Source organism: Paramacrobiotus metropolitanus, unplaced genomic scaffold, assembly GCF_019649055.1.
Source record: "Paramacrobiotus metropolitanus isolate TYO unplaced genomic scaffold, Prichtersi_v1.0 Parri_scaffold0000005, whole genome shotgun sequence".
Lineage (NCBI taxonomy): Eukaryota > Metazoa > Tardigrada > Eutardigrada > Parachela > Macrobiotidae > Paramacrobiotus > Paramacrobiotus metropolitanus.
The window spans coordinates 1977988-1998232 of record NW_026570225.1 but is presented as its reverse complement, the minus strand read 5'-3'; the positions used below and the strand labels follow the sequence as shown (position 1 = coordinate 1998232).

Sequence of the window (20245 nt, the reverse complement as noted above, 5' to 3'; positions counted from 1 at the left end):
TGTATAGCTCTATTAATGCATAAGAAAATTTTCTGCGCCATTTTCAGTACTTTTCAGCGCTTTGAAACTAACGCAATTCGACACTTTCAGTCCTAATTACATTTATTTAGTAAATTTACTTTAATTTAGTAAGTAAATGTCCTTGGAAAAATTGAAATACTAAGTAAAAAGTAAGTAAAAGTCGAGAAATTTTAAATAGTAAGTAAAAAATAAGTAAACTTCCAAAAGCAGATAGTAAAAATAAGTATATTGGCAAGGACTTTTACTACCCAACACTAATTTCGTTCTCTAAGTAGGAGCTCCGATGGTTCTTTTTTGTGGACAGGTGCCTGGTCTCGAATTAAAACACGCTTCTGCTTTTCTTCTGGAAATGTATACTTTATCCAGTCCAGATCCATCTGCTCCGTCCACCAAGTAGAATAAGAGCTCTCAACAAAAATATTAGGAGGAACTTTCAGCTTGTTCATTATCCCTTCTGACAGCTTCCCATTCTGCCTTTAGCACCACTACAGCAGGATATTTTCCACCATCCGCACGGATCGTGAGACACAGACCACACAGTTATTCCTTCTTTTTCGCCAGGAGGCTGTTTAACAGTAACCTACAAAGCCGTCCACAGTCAGCTTTCCAGAGGAACCCCCGCTGGTTGCCAGGGCACCCCAAAACCACAACAAACCAGATTCATAAAATTAATAAAATATCAGAGCTCTCATAATTCTCATATCTTTTGTTATAAATGTTTGTTATAAATTGATTAAAAGCTATAGAATTACTTCTTTCACTCCAATGGGAGAAAGTGTTTTCGGTTTCGGCGCTACAAGGCGAATCATCGTCTGATCGAAATTGAATACGCGGTCAGCGAAAATTTCATCCAGAACGATGGAATTGTGTAAGCGGAGAAAATACTCTAGCTCTTCTTCCTGTTTTTTTAAAAAAATGGTCAGAGCTCTGATTTATAATGTTAAAAAATTCAACTTACCAGATCTTCCTCTGTGAATTCAGACTTGCGAGCATGTCGAGTTGGGACACGATATCGCAGGCATTTTCTCTTTAAAAGCAAGTAAGCCAACAGTCTGAAGCCTTGAAGGTAGGAGCTCCTTTCGCCTGGGCTAACTCCAGCGCTCTTTTTTCAGCTCCAGACGTGTCACAATAAGACCCTTCTTCCGCTCGGCCAGGAGAAATTCGTACACGGCGTCCTCTATGCCTGAGTGCTCCGGCTTTCGCTTGTGTTTCTGCTTTCGAAGAGGCTCGTTCTTCCTCAACCTGCTGCAGGTAGACTGGCTGCTTCCAAGAAAACGCAAGAAGATAATTAATTAAAAATCTAGCTGTACCTTTTCCAGCGCGTGAAAGTTCTCCATGGAACTCCGATGTTATTTGCGTAACTCCGTGCGCTCACATCAGCGGCAGCAAAACCGATCAGAAATGCACGAATCTGTTCCTCTGTATAACCACGCTGCTTTCGGCCCATTACGACAAATTAGAGCTCTGATTTAAATGCTATCCACAGCCGAAATGCAATTATTCACTATAAAACCAAGCTCAGGTTCACAATTTTGGTGTAAAAACCCGTTAAAATGAATTAAAATCAAAAATGCAGCAAAAATTCAATTTTTTTATTCAATTCAGCGTATGTATATACGTAGTGCCTTTTCTCGTACACCAGACTCTGTGGAGCCACTTCATCTAGCGGCTACAGTACTACCAGGCAGCAGCTGGAACAAGTCTGACCTGGATCGAGCATTAAGTACTGCATTACGCAAGACTAATATTGCTGAGATCCATACACTTCTCAGTGACTTCTGTATCTTACTAAAATTGTAATCTTACCGTAAATCCAAAAGCGGTTGATAGGGAGTTCAAAACCGAAGAAAATGGCGAAAATTCAAATCAAAGGATATTAAATGCCCAAAAATGGGTGCATCTGCCAACATGCTTCAGCCGGAATACTGTAGTTCACTTTAGCAAGTAGTACGGTAATGAAGCCTTGACGGGTTTAACGGTCCATCAAGAGATGCCAGATCATGACAATGGCAGTCCCATATTGAGCGGTGAGCAGAGTTGATGTATTACTCTGATGGGGTGCAATGTTTGACAGCAGTGCAAACTTCTACAGACTTTTGGCGGCGTTAGCCACTGGCCACTGCTTCAAAATGCGAGAGACTCCATTCGATTTCAGACGAACAATATTTGTGAATGAATATTCTTTACTTTCAAATTGAATTTGCGTTCTTGTTGCGTATCAGCGTACTTACTTCTGGCCTCAGGTTTTCTTCCTTCCAAAAGCTTCACAACGCAACAATGAATAATGGTTGCCAAGGGTAGCGTAAAATGGTTTTTAACGTTTTATGCTTTCTAAAGTTTTGGAGTTCTCAAACAGATTTCGGTGATCCAATGTTAAGCGACTAGTTTTTTACTGTCATATGCTTACTCTGTCACCTTGGCAATTCTAATAACTTTATATTTGTTGGAGCAATGGTCCTTGAAAGGACTACGCTGTATGTTTACTGTATGCAACAACAACAACAACAACGTTTTATGCTCGAAACAAAACCCCTGCCATGATAAAAAAATTTGTAAGTACTGTACGTGCTGTGCTCAAGTATGTACGTGCTGTCTCTTCAATCAGTTTCTACGAATTTAAATTATTAATTGGTTCATAAGAAAGTGAACTTCTCGTTAAAGTCAGACCCGCTACCACGAAGTATCACACTGTAGAGTGTAGATAACCACTTATTTAAACTTACCCGTACTTCGCAGGAGTCAAAAAAGGCGAAAAACCTACTTAGGGTTTAGAACATGCAGCAGCAGCACAGCACACTGAGTACATACTTACTGCAAACCAGTTACAGTATTGCTTCACGTCCTAAAAATTCGAAAAAAAACGAACAATTACATTCATATTACTCGACCCAAAAATTCTTTCGTTTCTAGTAGCCAGAAAATGTTAGTCTAAACGGTCTGTTAAGGTCATAATCCGAAAACACTGTTGTAAATGATTCGGTTTTTTACATGATCTCCACAGCGTCATTTATAACAAACAACCAGATTCTACCAAAGGAAAACATAAGTTGGCGAGCACTTCATGCAGTGACCCAGCTTACAACGGACAAGCCATCGAGAGGGAGAAATGGTTCCACTGCGGGAAAGCATCACGCTAAGCTTTTCCCATACTTCAAAAAGAGTCCAGCAAGCAGCAAAGTGATAAGTAAAAGTCAACGCAAGGAGAATAACTTCAGTTAGTCAGTAAAACCAAATCCAACCAACTACAAGCATCCCCTCGGTCCATCCATAACTATTTCCACCGAATCTCCACATCTTTGAGAGGATATGGATAAAACAACGCCGATCCGTTATCTTACCGTTTTCATGCAAAAATTGCAGTCTAAGATAATGTTACAAAGTCCAACCAAACCAATCAATAATCAAGGAAAAAACGACCAATGCCTCTCTTGAAGTAAAAAGAAATGATAGGAAATTAGTGTTGTCTGTGTGTGAGGATCCACCATTTATTCGCATACGGTGGAACGTGAACAGTTTCCAGGTTCCGGGAAAATGGGTTCGTCAAGCCATATGATGAGAGTTATGAGTCGGAGACAAAACATGTGAACGTGCCTCTGGAGGATGGACATCAGTTGCCCAAAACATCCGGTACCAGACGACAACAAATGTTCTCCTTACGCGCCTTCACACGCATATTTACATCCGATGTTAACAGTGTTAAACTGCCGCGCCACGTGCCATCGCCGGAATCTAACGAGACATACAACACTTTAATCAGACTTTAATCAAGATGCTACAATAATAACTTTTACATAGATAGCGTAAAATTTAATATTTTCAACAGTAAGTGCGCACTTTTCGTATAAACAGGCAGGTTTAACTGTCTTAATCGCTGTCTGTATGCTATCGATGTACGTTACACTTACACATTCGGCGATCCCGATCATCTTCATTGAAGAGTCCTTTTTCTGACAGGGTAATGCACGTCCGCAAAATAATATCGTCGTTGCTTCCCTGAAAAGATGCGGTGTCAAAAGTCAATTTATTCATATATCTGCAACGGTCACTAAAAAAACATTCTTACCCTTTCCGAAACGATTTCACGTCGCGCCAATTGAGCTGACGGGATCTGGTCGGCCTTGGCGGTGATGACCATAATTCGGTTTTTCGAATGTTCCATTGCATCATTAATGAAACTCAAAGCATTCCAAGCTTTGGCATTTTTCCGTTCGTGTAATTTACATAGTTCACGATAAACTAAAAATGTAAACACCGATTACTGCCAATGCAAAGTCGGACCACTATTGTAGTATGTACTCGTAATATATTAAAGCTAAACCAAGTGTAACAACTATTAGGTAGAAATTATTATGTACAAATAGTTACAATCACCTGAAAATTTTTTTCTATTTCGCCAGCTGCGAAATTTTGCAATAGGACTGACAGTTATTTAAAAAAACTGCTAAATAAAAACAGTGGTATGCGCTAACTCCACCTGTGGCTGGGATAAGAATGACTAAGTCATCGTTTTCCAGCAGCTTTTTCTCGATACGTTCCAACGCATCAATCAAACAATTGGTATCAATTAGATAGAATTGTTTCGACGCCTCTTCCATCCGCATGGGACCTCGTCGGTCAGTCGGCTCCATTCCATTCAGCTTCAGCTGATTGCTGGAGTCGGTATTGCGCAGACGTTTATCAATCAACCACCATGGCTCCACATTGCTTCGCGTATTTTCCATGGTGCTGCCGCCTGTTTCACCATTCCGAGGACCGCGGTTATCATCACCAGAGTTCATCGAGGAAGTGCGAGCCTGCAACGTAAAAACTGCGAAATGCGGACTACATGGCCATTTACATACAATCATTAATCCCAGCAACATCAAAATGATCCTTGCAAAAAGACGATACAAAAGCGAAATCAAAATAAAAGCACACTAATGACAAATGAATAATAACGACCAGATGTAAGTGAGTTAAGATATCGGTTTAATGAATCCAAACGAACGGAATCCATTGTTCGAAAAATAAAATAATAATTAATAACATACCCATAAAACAAAAAAGAAACCCTGCTATGCTATCACAAAAACTGTCAAGAAAGAATCCAAACGTACGAATATGTCTAATTCAACAGAAACACTTAACAATCAATAAGCGTGGATGCCGCATCACCTTACCCGATCTCGACGATCATCTGACGTTATTCGCGTCGCCTGCCCCAGTGTGGGCCAATTCTGTTCCGTAGCATCGCTGACAGGCGCTTGCGTGGGACGCCATTGACGTACAACCTCGGTACGTTCGGTAGGCAAGGGAAGAATTGGCATGGGCTGCACGGGCATCGGTGCCGGTGGGCGAGATTCCAAAGTGGGAAGCGGCTCGACGCGCTGAACCGGCGGCGGTTCCAGCGGAGCCCACAAGACTTTAATATTCTTATCCAGATAGGCATCAGTCGGCAAGAAACGATTCCACTGCAGGCGTGCCACAGGCGGCGAGACGGACAACAGAACTGGGCCAACGGACTGCATTTTCCGGAAACGGAAACGCGGTTCCGCTATAGCCTGTCAATAACATGTTGCAAATTCTACTGAATGCACGCCAACCGTGAGCAGGTAATTAATTACCTCATGCAATTTCGATTCCCGGTAGAAAATACACAGTGTGGGATGCACGTGTTGCATACCGTTCAGATACAAATCTTCGTATAGCTTTTCGGGTGTACTATCTGCAAAGTAGCAACAATACTTTTATACCTACCGCTGATGTGCACTCTCCTTCTTTACACGCATCTTTTGACCTTGTTGTTGCTATCAGCCATCAAGTAACTTCAACACCTTGATTCTCAGCTGCTTATTTCATTCAGCCAAACAAAATTTAATCAGTTCTACTCACAACCGTTTCAACGCAAATCATCCCATCGAACTGCTTCACCTACCTGGGAAGCGTTCCTCGGCCACCCCGGCCACATTCAAAGTTAACGACAAATTCACCAACGATACGATTCGTGACCACATACTCGTTCGTTTTGTACTAGAAAGAAGGCGAAGCGCAGTTGCAGGTCAAAATAAAAAAATCCAGTTCAACAAAAATGTTAGACTTACTCTCGCGGCGCACTGAGTTGTGATGGTGGCAAGGGAAACCATTTCTGGTAAGATGTTTGCATCCAGTCTACAAACACTTTTACAACGGGTGAAAAAATCGTGGTATCTTCGAGATGGGCTGCGGAATCCAGATCGGGGGCTGCCTCAAAAATCTTCAGCAAACGCGCCAGGATGATGTCAAACATGTTGAAAGACAAGTCCATAAGAAACGCGTAATGGTGGCCTAAAACCCGGGAATAAGTACAAACTTTATCACGTGTTTTGTTAAGTATGATATAAATATAAAACATAATACTATATACGTATTTTATGACCGTAAATACATCCATCCTTGCAAAAACCCTAATGTTCAATGAACTTCAATCTACTGCAATTCTGAAACATTTTATATTATCAAAACAAAAACCTCTTACTGTCGGTCTGCAGCACTGAAATGCGGTAGATGTTTATGGCCATCATTTGTAAAAGAATGTCGCGGAATCCCAGAGCCAGAGGATGATTTAACACCGCATCCAACATGCCTAAGAACTGTGTGCCTTGGGAGTTCAGAACCGCACTAAACGAATTAATCAAACAAGACTGATAAGATCACGGAAACAGTAATAATATCAGTACAGGCTGTACAATACAATGTACAGGTAGCACTGGATACATGGTACAAGCACGACTGAGACCATATATATATAGATATATTCAGTACCCGTACCTGACAAATTTGTTATGATGGAGCGATGCATGGATAGCCAGGAATGTTAAGTGAAATCGCTTAGATAACTATGAAAAAATTAATATGCGTAAGTGACCGCTACTATCACGAGAGTGGTAGGAAAATATCATTTACCTCAGAATGTGGTAAGTCGCTCCATAAGGGAATTTTCTCTTCATTTTTATATTTATTCTCATACTGCAACATATATTACTTATAGCAAAGCAAAATTGTAGAGCGGATTGGCTTTAAACAGCAATTCTCACCGTTTTCTCAACTGATGACCATAAAGCATTTAGATGTGACTGTGCAAGATTACAGGGCAAACGAGCAGAAATAGCTCTAATTGAATGGAAAGCGATGTCCAGTGGACGATTCTGTCGTTTGGCAACCAACGCCAGCTGGCTATGTGGCTGTCCATTAAAAGGACTTAACAGGCAAGCCTTATGGTATGCCCTAAAAAGCGTATGGTAGCTTTATTTTAAACTTGTACAAGCAAATGCCATTTACACTTGTGAGATATGCCTCGACCTTGTACAAAGGACGCGCGCTTGTCCCTAGCGACGCTGTCCGTATTGTTGCTGACAAACAGTGTCAGCAAAATCAGTTGCTGTTTTGTCGAGCTACGATTCACGAATAAAGCGGTACTATTCCCACATATACGACAACACTTAAACTCAAATATCGAATAGCTAGAACAAATAAAAACAACTGCCCTAAAAAAGTTTGATGCTGACACTTATGTCGAAAACAATGTGAGAAAACAGAAAATCGTTAAGTATTACTAATGTACCGAAGATACCAGAATGCGAATACCACCGTTTAGTACAAGAAAACAAACAGAACTAAAGCGGTGAAAACCAATGGCCATCACGGCAGTCAATTTGTAGCAAGATGAAAAGCAGCGATATCGCAAATCCCTACTCTGAAACCATACCTCCTCGTTCATTTACGCATTGAAAATAACATACAGACACTACTTACAGAAACAACAGAGAACGTTTTGACATCTGAGTAAGATCGTAAGGGAAGACCCATGAACCACTGCGCTCCTTTACAACAGTCACAACCCACTTATTTCTGATGGTGAGATGATCAATTCACTGACGGTAACACTCGCGATTACACTAATGAAATTCGACAAATATTCACTTACTCCTTAGCCAGATTCAGTTCGGATCCATCAGATCCCGGCAATTCGGCCTGATAGCGATACAAATCACCCAAATGAGTAAGGAGTCGTTCCGCCAGCTGTAAACTTATGACGATGTGATCCGCCATTGGTGCCTTAGACGTCAGCGCATTAACAAGCGTCTGCGCCGTTACAGACCCACCAAATGGATGCAGAACTTTGGGAATCAAATCCGTGTAGAATTTCAGTGCCTAACAGACAGCATGTCACCTTCACTTCCGAATAAACTTCCACTTCTGACCTCCAACCCACCTTTTGCAGGAACACTTTGATGGCTTCATTAACGCCCACCGCATCATGTTTCGGTGTCGGCTTGGCCAGCAATCCACGCAGTAAGTCCAACACCGGATAAAAGCCTTCCCGCCACACTACCTGATCCAATTCTCTAGATTTATCACACGCTTGGATATTGTCCAACAAGATGGCATCCCGAATCGCGTTCCATAATGTAAAGCTAGAAAAAAAAACGATTTAAAACAGACAGCAGCATTCTAACCCCAGTCAACACACGTACCATAAAATCATTACACGGCGCAATCGTTCCCGGTGAGGATTCAGGACGAGCTGTTTCAAATGTTCCTGTATTGCTGTCCTCAGTTCTTCGACTTGTGCACACAAACTGTCGAAATTCTTTGGTCCTCGCAGAACCGGACATTTGAATTCCCTAACACAAAAACCAACATCCATATCCCAATGCAGAGAACACTATCTGGCCGATATTCTTGACTTGACCGACAGAATATCTCGATGTGCCTTATACCTCCTCTTAAGTTCTAAGAGAACACGCATTAATTGCTATAGACAGGTATTGATTTTCGCGATACGGTCGCGCAGCGTTGTGGCCGGAAGACGTAACTGTTACATTAATGAAAGTGATAACCGTCGACGTAGAATCCGGTAACACTCCTACTAGCAAGTACGTCAATGACATTTGAAAAACAGATAGGATTTCAAAAGAAAGAGTACCAAATCACGCACATACTTACTCGTTTCGTCCCAAACAACTACGCTCTACGGCACAGAATAGCCCAAATACGTACTGCAGCATTTAACCGAAAATCATATTTAGATCCATGTGTTCTGGTGCAAACAGTTTCTAGTAAAAAATTTATAGCAACAACCAATTACAATTTACATTTACAATAACTACGAGGCCAATTACAATTTTGGAAAAAACAGAACACCCAACATTGCACTGGGATCGATTGGCTCTGGGCATAAAACCAAAGGTTAAGTGGGAAGCATCCAAGAAATCGCTTGGTCTGTTGCAAATCTTATTTTACATCCCACCCCTGACGTTATGATGTATTCACTTTAAAATTTTCTTAATTTACTCCATTAACAAAATATAATAAAAAGTACTGCGTCACTTACCCAAAATCCTCTTCAGGCTCCTTAACTGGCGCTGGTGGCGTGGCTTCCCGAGCTTCCGTGCTTTGTTGTTCTTCCCAGTTCCAGTTCTTCTCCTGATTACCAGCATGAGGCGATCGTGGCGAAGGTGAAGCTCCCATATTCAACGCGGCTGCCACTCCCGGGGCGACAGCAAACCCTCCACCTGGTTGCCCACCTTGCGGTGTCACCTGTGCCTGCTGCGGATTAACCGGCAACACTCCACGACCGGCCACTGGCGGCTCACGGCCCATCGCTGTCGACATAAACGGTTCTGCGAACTGTGGATGATGGAAGCCCATTCGAATCGGGCCCATCATCTGCGGGACCGGAGGTGGCTGGCCAAACATGGCAGGGATACGGTCGTGCATACGTTCGTTACCTCCTAGGAACTGATTAATCGGCAGGTGCTGCTGCATGAGACGATGCTGATGATGCATTCCAACTGCATCCATGTGTTGCGGCTCCATCATCGACGGTGATGTGCCGGTAAGCAAACTGGTTGCGAACGCTGAATGATCCATACCAAAGCCCAGTGGGCGTGGGAAATGCGGTGATTCGGACTGAGGATGTGGGATGGGAGTGCCGGCCGTTTGACTGGACCAGATCATCGATTTCCCGCCCAGACCGGTAGGCGATGAGTCCTCCCTGATAATCGATCGATAATTGGTTACATATGCAACTCCCTGAACCAAAATCAATCATTACCTTAAGAACACATCACGCTTTTCCTCCCGTTCCGGTCCACGCCAGAAGACGTCTTTCCCAGAGAAAATATCCCCGCCATCATGCGATGACTGCTCAAACCGCTCACCCATTCCTTTATCGGAATGACCCATATCGCCAATGGGAAAATAACGTTTATTAGTTGAATACATGTTCATTGAATCATCAAAAACATGCCCATGGGGCGGCAGCATGCGCCCGACACCAATCGGCCCGTTTTTAAACGACCCAAATCCAGTCAAACTGTCATTGTCTCGCTCATCGTCGAGCGACGACTTCCCGAACGGCGGCTCACTGAATGCGTTTTGATGTATATTCATGCCTTGTCGATTCGGCTCGCCACCACGATTCTTCGGCAAGGGTTCTTCCCGTTCACGATCGCGTTTATCGCTGCGCATCGCATCGTTCTTATGCTCGCGACGGCCCTGATTAGGCATGCCCTGGTTACCCTTGTTGCCAAAATGTGGCTGATGAGTATCGCGCATATCATCGTTCATCATGTTTCGCGGCATATGCATAACGTTCTCATCATTTTCGGTGGTATCGATGCTGGACGTCTCCCGTGATGAGTGCTGATCAAATCCGCGCTGACTCTGCTGTTGTTCACCCGCCATACCTAACAAATTACAACGCTGCAAACATTTCACAGAAATGAAGCAGTCGCTACTAACCAGCGGACGAGCCTCCATCGTTTCGGGGATTATTACCCCGATTTCCGCCATCGCGCTTCCCGCGTCCGTGGTCCCTCGGAGCACTGTGTCCGTGCTTGCCGCCGCCACGACCTCCTTCGCGTTCCCGATTCTGCCCCCCATGCTGCTGGGGCTGATGTTGGAACGCGCCAAACTCACCCGACGAACCGCCGCGACTCTTTTCCGAATTACCGCGTGGTTTCGCTTGATACAACTGCTGCTGCTGACGCGGTTGCTGGCGCTGCTGTTGACCACCCTGATGGTGCTGCTGATTCTGGTTGAAATTCTGTCCACCGGATGGCTGATTTTGCGGATGCGACTGAGATGGTGGATTGGGAGAATAGTTAGAATTGACAGATGAGATATTAGTGTTGCGATTCTCAGTCTCCTTGATATCGCCAATATCGTCTTTCCATTCGCGTTGCACTCCAGACGCTGCAAGACGCACAGTGTCTACAAGGGTTTCCAGCTAACACCAAACCAGATATGAGAAATCGCGAAACTTACCAGTGGCAGCAGTAGATCCTCGAGAACGACCAGGCCCAGACGAATTATTATTGGTATTAACAGGATTGGCACTGCCGCCACTCGCTCCACTACCACTGCCACCGCGTCCTCCTCCGCGGGTAAAAACACGAGACATAATTCAAACAGAGAGAAACTTTACCGCAACCAATCTTAGAATCCACCTGCAACATGAGAACAGGACAACAAAATACTGGTCGCAACCGCGTACTGCGCTATTGTTATTCAACTACAGTAACTTCAAATCATCATAAAATTTCGTGTTTAACCACACGTATACCAACACCAAATCTGATAATTCTAATTTTACAGGTCCAACACATGCGCAGATCATATAAAATCGATGTTGTGACAACTTAACAGAGAAAATCAAAACATATTACGCCCTAGCCAACTAAAGTATGGAGACTCAGGGGCCAAGGCCATTTGACAACATGCGCAAACGAACGGCCAAGGACCTTGATCATTTCCCAGACGTGAAAGTTTGAAACCAACGTTCAAATAATTAAATATCATATACATTCTAAAAATGTCTACTTTGAAAATTCCTTGCACAACTTACTGTAGATGTAGTCTCGAAAACGCTGTAGATCGTACACAACTTTTCGTTTACCACAAGTCACAGGAACCAGAACCTGGACTGAATCTGGGATTAACACCGTTTCGAAGCTCTTGTCTGGGACTGCTCCACCAGACTCCGGGAAGATCTAGTCACGTTCCCAATGTATGCGTCCACACACAGTAATCGAATCACAATATAATAAATTAAACGCAGATGAAAAAGAGAGTTGTCAGATGAAACAAAATGAAAAATTATTGGAGAAGATACACTGATAATGGATCATCAACAAATTTTTCAAGTGTGCTTCCAAATGTCAGCGACCGATTATAGTGAATCGAACTGCACGTTATGAGTCAAATTACTTTGACCAGTCCCAAATTAATTTGGGGAATTATGGCAAATTTCATTGGTTTCAACGCAAAAATAAACCAATGAAAAATTTCATTCAATTTCCGTGTGTGGAATACTGTGACTCAAGATCGTCCCGGAAACGACTTTGCGTAACAAACACGGCTCGCTAGGCTGCTGCTACGTGAAGATTGCTCTCGGACGTACTCTACGTACGCTGGCGCATTCAAAGTCATGCGCATTTTTGGATGATTTTGTTTACGTGCGGGACGATTGTTACAAAACTGCATTTGTGGCAGTTTGTTGATTTTTTTAATTTTCTTTTTTATTGTTAAAATATTAGATAGCAATTCAGTGTTTTAAAAGTTGTCGCTTCATTTTATATACAGTTTCGCCATCTTTCTTCATTTGTAAATCCATTTATATCCCTGAAGTCTTCAGAAAGTTGTACGGTGTTGCAACGGAATTTCGTTCCCATCTGATTCCCTGTCATAATCAGCTGCTCAGCAACACGGTCTGCCTCTGCGTTCGAAATCGATTTCATCCAGGTAGGAATATTCCTGGAGACTTGGGACCATCAGAGCTGCACAGTAAATGTGTCTTTTGCCACGGGTTCTGTCGTATTTAATTCTTTCTTTTTGATTAGCAATAAAAACCATATGGTGACGTCTCCGCATTCCTTCATCTGGTGGATTCGCTGAACTGTCGAAGCAGCATGGCGCTACGCCATGTTACCGCAAGCTTCTTGCGCGCTCGGGATGTGGCGCTGAGTTTGAAACAGATTAATACGTGGCGCAGTGCGTGCCTGTCCACGGAACATCCGCGCACCGTCGTCCTCGTGTGGCCCTCGCATTTCTCCCATTGCGCTGCGTCAGTATTGTACTCCAGCAAGTCGTCCGGTGAGGGAGGTGTTGATGGCACCAAGGATCGTAAGTTAATGGGGGAGAAGCGATCAGCTCGTTCGACGAGTGGGGCTGCGTCATCGGGATCGAATGGGGGCGACAACGGAGATAAGGATCTACTAAAATGCCCCAAATGCGGAGAAACATGCATTCATGTCGAGACTTTCGTTTGTAAGTTCGTCACTGTACAAACTAGCCAGTACTGCAGTACTTTACTAAACTGTACTAACATCTGCGTCTTCTTTTTGCGATAATGTACTGTACTTTGTCTTGTATATTTCAACTTGAGTGTTTGTGATTTTCGCCGTTTAATCCAATAAAGTTACCATGTGGAGTTTATTTGACATCTGTGTTTGTTTCGTTTGCAGCGTCGACTAGATTCGTCAAGTGCGAGAATTGCCACCATTTTTTCGTTGTCCTGAGTGAAATGGATACGAAGTCTTTTAAGGATTCCGGATCTGAGCGTAGCGCGAAAAGGAAGCCCCCGCCTGTCCCTAAGAAAGTAAGAAGTTGTACATTTCGTTGCCAGTAACATAGTAAACATACGCACGAGGCTATAATAATAATTATACGTTGTTTGCTTCGCATTCGCCTGCACAGTTAAGCGGTGACTGTATGATTTCCTTTTTCGCCATGTAGATCTTCGATTTTCTCGATAAATACGTGGTCGGGCAAGATCACGCCAAGAAAGTGTTAGCGGTTGCTGTGTACAACCATTACAAAAGATTAAGTAAAAATCTCCCGAATGCCAATCAAGCCGTCAGGGCACAGGAGGCCCACATTGCCCAAATGGAAAGCCGATCCGTTAATGCTCTGACACACAGAGGTATTATACTTTCACGTAAGATCGAGCTTTAAGTCATAATTCATTTTTAGCTTTAGCAAAAAAACTTATTTAACGTTTTGCTCGTTTACTATAAGGAAATAACTGCAACTATCATAATAGTTAAGGGAAGTACTTACCAGTACTTACATCTTTATTGGCTGTGCACTTTGTGTGGCTTGTATTTCTTTAAGTTTTGTTGCATAGTCATATTGCACACATCAGAACATGGCAGTAAATAGTAAACTTCGTGTGGATTACATCAGCTTTTATTGACGCCAGGCAGAGCAGTTAACGTTTTTTGCCATTTAATCTCCTTTTCATGGCATAGGTCTGCAGGCATGATATGACTTTTGAGCACAGTGATATTTCATGTTGTGCGTATGCTTTTTGAACGGTGGATGAAATGTTGTAGATCTCCTGCACATTGCCGGAATTCATCCTGGTAGTCCGTTGGGTGCCCATCTGCAGCAAACGGACGAAAGTCCGCGAGCCTCGAGCAAGCCTAACAGTATCAACGACGTCATAGAATCCGATGTATATGATATCAAGCTGGATAAATCGAATATTTTAATGGTGGGTCCGACCGGTTCGGGTAAGACCCTTCTCGCGCAGACCATCGCCAAGTGTCTGGATGTACCGATTGCTATTTGCGACTGCACCACCTTGACACAGGCCGGTTATGTCGGTGAAGATATCGAATCAGTGATTGCCAAACTCCTTCAGGATGCTGGAGGTAATGTGGCCAAAGCCGAACAGGGCATTGTCTTTCTGGATGAGATTGATAAAATCGGAGCGGTACCCGGTGTGCATCAGCTGCGAGATGTTGGTGGAGAAGGCGTTCAGCAGGTTCGCAAATACTTGTTTACTCCAGTTGACATAGTAGTTATCTAACCTTTAGCCATTGTATAATATGTACAAGAATATTTTCCTGAAATATGCCCGGTATATTTTGGAAAATTTATCAGCTCTGTTGACACTTCTGGTCGATATGCTCTGGCAGTCTGCATTGCGCTATTACGGACTACGGACCGGGTGTTTGAACAGCACCTGCAATATTTCGGGTATTCTTCTAATTCCGCATCTGTTCGTAGGGTCTGTTGAAAATTTTGGAAGGATCTATCGTGAATGTTCCTGAACGGAACAGTAGTCGCAAAATGCGGGGTGATACAGTGCCTGTGGATACCACTAATATTTTATTTATTGGGTCGGGTGCGTTTAATGGTTTGGATAGGATTGTGAGTAGGCGGAAGAACGAAAAAGTGAGGTGGCTTTCTTTGACTTGCTTCTTCGAATTTCTGAATTATTATGCTTCTTTGAATTGTAGTACCTGGGCTTCGGTGCACTACCGACGGAATCCAAGGGCAGGCGTGCGGCTGCCCTTGATAGCCAGCGCGAAGGAACAGGCAACGTAGTAGAAGACAATCAGGAGAAAGATGCTTTATTACGCGACGTGGAAGCTAGAGATTTAATAGACTTTGGCCTCATACCGGAATTTGTCGGTCGGCTCCCGGTGGTTGTTCCGTTTCATAATTTAACCGTTGAAATGCTAATGCAGATCCTTACCGAACCTCGCAATGCGCTTGTACCTCAGTACCAAACTTTGTTCGGCTATGATAAGGTATGTAAAGTACTCATTATTAGTTTATTTTGGAACCATTTTTTGCATAAGCCTATCAATAAAACGATTTTACAGGTGGAGCTGCATTTTCAGCAAGAAGCTTTGAAAGCCATCGCCAGCAAGGCTTTATCCCGTCGTACCGGGGCCCGGGGACTGCGTTCGATTCTTGAGTTTATTTTATTGGACCCGATGTATGATACACCTGGTAGTTCAATCGGTGCAGTGCATATCGATGAAGAAGTGGTGACGGGAAGGAAGAAACCACAGTATGTGGTGCGGAAGAGAGACGATCAAATGGAGGAGGAGAAAGAACAGAAAGCACACGGTCAGGGATTTCGTCCGAAAGAACGAGAGAAAATAAGTAACTAAAATTTTGGGTTTTTGTTTATCTGATTCTTTGTCTTTAATTTTTTTCTCGGTTGTACATAGTCACATGGTAAAACGAATAGAGTGATTCCATTTCTGCAAGGTGTTTATACAATTTTGGATTCATTTCATCGGTCTATTCTTATGCTGCTGTTGTTGCTTATATCGTATGGCATTGTAGTCATAAATTAAAACAAGGTAGCCTCGCGCATCCGAGCTCGGCACTTAAGTACTGGATAGTAGTGGCTTTGTTTTGGAAAGGTCATTATAAATATATAAAGGCTGACGTTCGGAATTTCTGACGTTCTGACAATTTTAATTTTTCACGTTCTGAAGTTCTGACGTTCTAACGTTCTAATGTTCTTACTTTATGACGGTTTGACATTCTGACGTTCTAACCTTATAACGTTCTGATCTTCTGACGTTCTAACGTTCTGACGTTCTAACGTTCTGACGTTCTAACCTTATAACGTTCTGATGTTCTCACTTTATGACGTTCTAACGTGCTGATGTTCTTACTTTATGACTTCTTGACGGTCATAAAGCTGCGCTCCGGTGTACCAATGCACGCAGTAGTGCATTTGCCTATTTATGCATCCGCTATAGTCTCCGTGGTTACAGTCATTATGTTTTAAAACATTTTATTGCTGTGCAGTGAATACTTTTCCGAGTGCTCTTTACGTTTCCTATACTTAAGACCTGGTGAAACCATCTTCTGACCACTGGTTATTACAAACAAACAAAAATCTATTGGCACACCTATGGGAAATATGGAATTTTTTAAGACCAAGCTGGACTTAAACTGACCACGCGTTATCGAGGAGTTAAAAACGGCACATAAATACGTTTTTAATAATATAAAGATAAGGATGCATAGAAATAGGTAACTGTGCAACCATTGAATAAATAGTTGCAGTATTATTTCGGTTTACTTTGCGGTGAGCTCGATATGTTCAGTCCTATTGCGATTTTTTTCTGATGACACAAAATTAATTCCGATTTCGTTAACCTGTAACGAGAAAGTAGTAAGTACTAATGGGACGGCAATTTTTTTGTCCACATATGATGTTGTTAACAACTGTGAATACCCAGCAGCGGTTCTCTGTCACCATGCAAGCGTTGCCACCGAACGTTCTTTGTCTTACTTTTTAAAAAGTAGGTGCATCTAAAACGAAAGATGTCCATCAAAAATGAACTGGACTTTCGGTTTCCTAATAGCATATTTGACATTTTTGAGCGAAAAGAGAAATACTAAAAGCTGAATGCCTACACGCTGCCGTCTGGGTATCCACTATCCCCATATTAAACCACTATAAGAATTGTACGAAATTCAAATGACGTGACAAATTCGTGGCATTCCGATATTAATTTTTTACACGAGCACCATCGTCTGGATCTGCACGTCGGAAGCAGTTGCGTTGCAACGAGTATGCTTGACCCGCATGCCATGTTGACCACCGAATATAGCGAAGGGGCTGCATAATGGCCACGTAGATGTCGTTAGTCCACTGATGGTGAGAAATACAAGCAGCGATGGCGCGAATGTGCGCATCCGCATCTTTCTGCAGTTTTCACAAAAAAATTGTAAATGGATGCAGTGTAATTGCAACTTTTTCTCAAAGTGCATAAACAACGAAGTATATCGACGTTACCAAAAACAGCCCGAGGTCACTATTTTGCTTAATGGTAGGATCGATGGCGAATTTGTGGTGCAGTTGCCCGAGATAGTCAACTGCCGCTACGTATCCATCTACAGTGTATACAGATTTTCGATGATTTTGCAACGTTACGTCACTGTTAATCTGCTACAAAACAGACCAAAATTTTTAGAATTAAGTCGATTGACTGAACCGGCTTAGAGTTAAAATCTTGCTTATGAGTTCGGAGTCCTGAATGGACCGTTTCGAGATCATTGCTTTACTTACCTTTATCGTCGCTGCAAAGGTTTTCTGCAAGCAGCAAAGTTCTTAATTTCCTAATATTATATACATTAATACATAGTATTTTCAAACTTTTGCACACATTCTTTTAATTTCCACGAAGTATAGTATTTTCAAACTCTCTTTGGTATATACTTGAATAAGTTGAACGGATAGAGTAAAACGTTTTCACTTACGCATTAGTCTATCAATGTTCCTGCAAGAAATAAATAATTATCCACATAATCTACAAAAAGTTTTGGCAGCTTGGCACTTGACATAGCGAACGCCGTCCAGAATAAGAGAATGGCACTGGTTACGACCTTATGTACTTTTATTCTCTCAAAAGCACATGCTTGTTTGACAAGAGTAAGTACTCGTACCGTTTGCAGCTATAGAACCTTACCGTCCAATATTGCCAGTCGTAGCAAAACTGGATTTATGTTGATAAAAAGTGACTTCGTTAATGTTGAAGTTTATGGTAATAAGAGGATCCGCCTGGTAAAACCTGCGATAAATGGGGACAAAATTAAAATAATTTCGGACACCAAATTGGTCATGTCACAATAAAGCACTGTACCTCACCGCATTCCCGCCGACGACAATTGCGGGCCCTTGGTCGGCGGACAGTCCGACAATCTTTGCACATGTTTCATAGGACGAGTTTAACCATCTAATGGCGGTACTCAGTGTCTTCAGTGTCATGCCGCTCCAGGCGCTGATGTGCTCCTTAGGGACACCACGAGTGGATGTAAAGGGAATTCGAGAGGGATCACTGGGTGGCAGAGCACCTGGACCGGCCTGCGACCTTTTACTGCACGTACGGATGGAGCATAATCTTGGCGAAGAGGGGGGACTATAAATACAATAATAACCATTCAGAAACACTGGCAAAATTAATATTAAAATATTAATTACATGAACAATGACAAAAAAGCTCTGAGCTGGAGTATAAAATTCACAGCAAATACGTTACGAACTGATTTCATAGCTTACCTGTAATAGCTTTGTCTACGCTATCAACAGACTGGTCGACCAATAAATACAGTTTTCCTTACTCAGAAGGCGCCGGTAAAACAGGAGTCCATAAGAAAGCCACGATAATCAAGTTGACGATGAGCATCCACATGTTTGTCGCAGTTTTTTATCGTGTTTTAATATATATGGGTTTAAATTTGTCGGTACATGCCGGGTAATTAAGTAAGTAATTCGCTCAGGATTCGCAAAGACGTCCAAAGAAGGCAGATAGTCCTATATATTAATAAAAAAAGACTGAACAAAAGAGGCAGATATTACTTATTTATTGTTTATGGTAATTGTGCTGGCATTATTAATTATCTGTAATAGATTTGACAGCAAGCATGAGAAAAAGTTGATACAGTGCCGTGCTGGCACTACTCGTACTCGCTCGTAGTAGTTCCGATACAATACGTACGAGTATCGATCAGTTCTACCTACGGTAGGCACAGACGAACTGTTGTATTATAATTCTATGAGTGTCATACTCCTACACATATTAATGTTAGGTATTAAATAAGTACTGTATTCCAGATTTGCCGAACGCCAGTGCTACCGGAACCAGTGGCTCGCTTTTCCATAAGGTATCTGGCTCGTGTAGTTTAATATCTATCATGGATATATTGTTACTTCCCGGTTCTACGAGAAGCAGTTTTTTGACGTGCTTGGTCTACGAAACATGGTCTACTTACAAGTCTACGAAACTATGTAATGGCCTTTAAAAAACACCCATTCTGACTGTGAAGGCATCTTTTGGGTGAAGATAACATGAACGTATTTTCTCGAATCCGGCTTTGATTACTTCTTACATTTTGTTCTAACACTTGGGTTCGCTACTTTAATTAGTGCTGACACTGTGCTCCACATACTTGCGACACTAGTTATATATTATGACGTTATTGGTTTAAGAACAAACTGGCGGATACGTTCTAAAAGGTTATCATTGCTTTATGGTAGTTTTGTAAAATTTCTGGGCGACTTGAATATTTGTATTTAAAATTAAATAAAGGTTTCGCCAGCAGCTGCAGTCCTGCATTCCTATTTCCTATATGTAAAACGTTTATGTATACAGAGACTCAGTTTGTCTGTTTAATGTTCGAGTATTTCACGCAATATAATTATAGAATACAATACATAGATATTGTGCATTGGTAAATACTCGTACGGATAAGCAAGAATTAAAGTGAATCGACCCTCCACCAGCAGAGCAGCCTGAGTACTGGCAACTGACTATGCTTAAAAAATTTTATTTTGTCTTTACATATCAATGCAGACTGAAATAGATGACGTATTGACCTGATAAGAAAGCAATTTACGACATTTAGCTCGGGCAGGAAGGCAGGGTGTATCTGCACACTG

General features: G+C 42.3%; 3 protein-coding genes and 1 pseudogene across 5 annotated transcripts; 1 reads left to right on the top strand and 3 right to left on the bottom strand.

The window, feature by feature from the left end:
• Window positions 1-159: 159 nt before the first annotated feature.
• On the bottom strand, window positions 160-1024 carry LOC129581479 (uncharacterized; annotated as a pseudogene).
• A 1962-nt stretch (window positions 1025-2986) lies between these two features.
• On the bottom strand, window positions 2987-12191 carry LOC129580999 (telomerase-binding protein EST1A-like). Its single transcript, XM_055471804.1, has 20 exons — window positions 11891-12191; window positions 11311-11492; window positions 10786-11238; window positions 10097-10730; window positions 9374-10036; window positions 8514-8663; window positions 8252-8453; window positions 7964-8190; window positions 7074-7263; window positions 6943-7005; window positions 6808-6875; window positions 6515-6657; window positions 6102-6324; window positions 5936-6030; window positions 5625-5725; window positions 5181-5561; window positions 4496-4814; window positions 4085-4257; window positions 3927-4014; window positions 2987-3750 (listed from the first exon to the last, which is right to left on the bottom strand). Exons 2-20 carry the CDS (start codon window positions 11444-11446, stop codon window positions 3629-3631), a joined length of 4431 nt encoding a protein of 1476 aa, XP_055327779.1. The 5' UTR covers window positions 11447-11492; window positions 11891-12191; the 3' UTR covers window positions 2987-3628.
• Window positions 12192-12488: 297 nt separating this feature from the next.
• LOC129580941 (ATP-dependent Clp protease ATP-binding subunit clpX-like, mitochondrial) lies at window positions 12489-16864 on the top strand. Of its 2 annotated transcripts, XR_008689405.1 has the most exons (9): window positions 12489-12786; window positions 12885-13311; window positions 13509-13642; window positions 13780-13966; window positions 14379-14812; window positions 15058-15225; window positions 15291-15584; window positions 15660-16148; window positions 16819-16864. XR_008689405.1 is itself a non-coding variant. In XM_055471713.1 (8 exons), the coding sequence occupies exons 2-8, from the start codon at window positions 12954-12956 to the stop codon at window positions 15951-15953; spliced, it is 1869 nt and encodes a 622-aa protein (XP_055327688.1). In that variant the 5' UTR covers window positions 12489-12786; window positions 12885-12953; the 3' UTR covers window positions 15954-16157. The 2 variants fall into 2 exon arrangements, 1 of the variants encoding a protein (XP_055327688.1); XM_055471713.1 differs by lacking the exon at window positions 16819-16864 and having other exon boundaries at window positions 15660-16157.
• A 180-nt stretch (window positions 16865-17044) lies between these two features.
• On the bottom strand, window positions 17045-19196 carry LOC129581348 (uncharacterized). 2 transcript variants are annotated; one of them, XM_055472350.1, is made up of 7 exons: window positions 18928-19196; window positions 18450-18725; window positions 18276-18377; window positions 18067-18086; window positions 17876-17899; window positions 17603-17700; window positions 17045-17512 (listed from the first exon to the last, which is right to left on the bottom strand). In XM_055472350.1, the coding sequence occupies exons 1-7, from the start codon at window positions 18996-18998 to the stop codon at window positions 17315-17317; spliced, it is 789 nt and encodes a 262-aa protein (XP_055328325.1). In that variant the 5' UTR covers window positions 18999-19196; the 3' UTR covers window positions 17045-17314. The 2 variants fall into 2 exon arrangements, with proteins under 2 accessions (XP_055328325.1, XP_055328326.1); XM_055472351.1 differs by lacking the exon at window positions 17603-17700 and having other exon boundaries at window positions 17397-17512.
• Window positions 19197-20245: the final 1049 nt, after the last annotated feature.